Here is a 3,122-nt window from a genome sequence, read left to right on the forward strand (position 1 = left end):
TTGGAAGCCGAACTGCTGAGAGGTCCACGCGAAAAGAGAAAAAAAGCGAGGAGAAATTTGGTAAATAAACAACCTGACATTTGAACACGTCTTTTATAGCTGATACTGACAAACTTTTGATACACATTATTGCAACAAAAGACTGAAGATACTGACTTAAGTGTGAATTGTCAACAGGTTTGCTAAGCCAAATAACTGTTTGAACTGACCTGTGTAGTTGTTTATAGCTGGGAGTAGGATTTGTTATTGGTTGCAGTTAAAAGTATATATTTACCAAAATGAGCGATATTTGTATGTTTGCTGCTTCTTTGCCAGATGAGCTAATGGACAACGAGACCTTCGTTTGCGGCACCGACGTCGGGTTTGGTCTGCTGGAGGAGCCATTGCTTGCGACTAAGTTCTCACCAAGTCATCAGTCAGACAGTGGTTGTTCAGACCTGTTCGACGAAATGGAGGATAGGTCAGTATCGCCAACAAGTGGTATTGATATATTTGAAGGAGGACCAGGGCAAAGTCCAGTGAATCTGTTTGATTTTGATTTCAATGAGAATGAATTTGAGAGCATTATAAGAACTGATCAGGAAAACATTGTTGACAGTAACATTGCCATCACTTTGGCTCAAAATAAGGCACCAGTTGTTAGAGCTAGTATGCTTAATCTTGCTAGAAGTGAAGCAAGCAGTCCAGAAATTAATGTTGAAGATGACGACTCGAGTGACCCATCATTCGTTCCATATCAGAGGGTTGTTCAATCTAAGGCGATCGTTTCTAAGATTATTCCACAGGTTGTTCCAAAAGCAGATGTTATTCAAACTCCGGCAGCTGTGCAGAGGCAGAGCACAGAAATTCTTCGATTGCCAGCAACATCGACAGTGAAAGCTCAGGGTGTTGTAGAAAAGCCTGTCCCTGCAATCAAGGTAGTAAAGGTTATAAAAACTGGCGCCACAACACATCAACAAGTCGAGAATGAACTTTTTCATGCACTTGATGAAAGGAATAAGAAAAATGCTGTTCAGGCGAAGATAAATAGAGAAAGGAAAAAGGCTTACATTAAAACTCTTGAAGATGAAATTGAAGAGTTGAAAGCTGAAAATGCTGCGATAAAGGCAGAAAAAGAAAAAGATGAAACAGAAAAACTTGCATACAAGGAAGAAGTTGAATACTTGAAGAGCGTACTTGCAAATCAGAGTGCCATTTCCAGGCTTCTAAACAATATTGGTAATGTTGAAAATGTTAAATTGTCGTCGTCATTTAGTAGAAAGAGGGGTGCAGATTTTGATCATGATTATTCAAATGCTCAGTCGAGGAAGCAGAAGAAGTCCGGAGGAGTGTGTCTTCATGTTGTTGATGAAAATGTATCCATTGAGTTTTGTTCAAAGTGTGCATCAATGGCAAAAAGTGATGATAGCTCGTGAAGGGGCTTTGATTGTTTTAAAAGTTTAAAGTTGCTATATTAGCAGTACTTATTGTCAAAGCAAAACTAGTGTGTTACTAAGTGCTGAAGTAGGGTAGGTAAGCCCTAGAGATACAGTGTACTGATAAAACAAGTTTGTACATGATGGTGGTACATGGTAAGAAGGTGACAAGGCGGTGAGAAAAGATGGAGAAGAATGGTTGTGTTTTGTAAATGATAAAATGAAACTTGTTCATTTAACATCGCTCTTTATGTAAAAGCTAAGGCTTATCACTTCTAAATGCAACAAAATCCATTATTTTAAATGTACATTTTAATATATGTTATCATGATTTATCATTATCTTAAATTTAGGGTGACAATGTGTGATGATTGACCATAGTGCAGTTGAAAGTGATATGCTTTAGTTTACATTTGACTGCTGCGTTAGTTGATAAGTGATTGTGAAGCACTATCTAATCTCATCTCAAAAGTTTACATTTTAGATGAAGCTGAGCTGATGTGGGCCGTCTCAGAGTGGTGTGGCTTGCGTCACATAATTCCACACTGATGGAGGGTCGTTGAACATTGACCTGAGCCTGGGGGTGTAACTCGCCGAGTTCACTCATATGATTAATTCGGTAAGGTATCTTGCAAGAAGCAAGCGTTTTTCCAGATGTTGAATAAATGGTCCAATTCATTTAGATTCAGAAAAATAAAATCTTGAAAAGTATCATACTCTTCAAAATTTGTTGATCATTCTATAATTTATAACCAATTTCACTTCCTTTTTTCAAGCTTTAAAATTTGAAATATTTTTTAAATTAAAAAAGAGAGTAAACTTTAAGACTTCAATGAAATGTAATTGAAGCAAATGATTTACCTATAAATATTAATGATAGTAGTTTTTTTTTTTTCAAGTTAACTTATTATCCCTATTTGTCACACAGAAACGAGTCCTTATTGGGTTCAAGTCGGCTGGGAGTTGGAGGAGTGGGAATAGTAAAGTCAGCAAGGGGTAGTATTAGGTGAAAAGGGTGGAGTACAGAAATAATGGCTGTATCACAACCTATTGAAATCTGATGTTATAATTTGATAACTTAAAAAAATAATTGTTAACAAATTTGATAACATAATATGTTCAATTTGATTTCAAGGTCGTTGTATTTCCACTTGAGATGTATTATATGTCCAATGTTTTACTTAGATGGCAAAATGTGCTACATTGAATACTGGTATGATGTCTGTTTATGAAAATCATTATGAATGCACTTGTAAATATTTCATTTCTTTAAAGCATGCAATGTTGACTCGTGTTCATGCACATATTGACTGTTCATACATTTATATACATTAATATGTTTCAAATCAGAATGAAATGTACAGAAGATATTAAATGCTTATTCTTGTAACCTTTGTGTTTTCTTAACTGGCAGGGTTGTTCTGCCAAATGTTTTCATATGTTTCAGGAAAATAGTCATGTGAAAGAGTCTGGAATCGTCCACGGTTAAATATGTGATTGGTTAGTGACCTCGATATAGTTGTCACAAAGGTGGTTTGGTGTATTTTAGTCCGTCCATCTGATTTTGACTTGTAATAACTTGGCGTCAATGTTCACCATAAGAATTGGCCATTGATCCCTAACTCCCTTATACTTTTACTTGTCTTTTAAGTAACTTGGCCATTTATTGGGAGATATTAAAACAACTTGGCCAAAATATTCACCATG

At 36.0% G+C, this 3,122-nt stretch overlaps 1 protein-coding gene across 1 annotated transcript; it reads left to right on the forward strand.

Annotated features, from left to right (window-relative positions):
* Positions 1 to 278: 278 nt before the first annotated feature.
* Positions 279 to 2,805, forward strand: LOC128234365 (uncharacterized). The gene is made up of 3 exons (XM_052948574.1): positions 279 to 1,218; positions 1,900 to 2,034; positions 2,344 to 2,805. Exons 1-2 carry the CDS (start codon positions 279 to 281, stop codon positions 1,962 to 1,964), a joined length of 1,005 nt encoding a protein of 334 aa, XP_052804534.1. The 3' UTR covers positions 1,965 to 2,034; positions 2,344 to 2,805.
* Positions 2,806 to 3,122: the final 317 nt, after the last annotated feature.

The sequence above is a fragment of the Mya arenaria genome, chromosome 5 (genome assembly GCF_026914265.1).
Source record: "Mya arenaria isolate MELC-2E11 chromosome 5, ASM2691426v1".
NCBI classification, from domain to species: Eukaryota; Metazoa; Mollusca; class Bivalvia; order Myida; family Myidae; genus Mya; species Mya arenaria.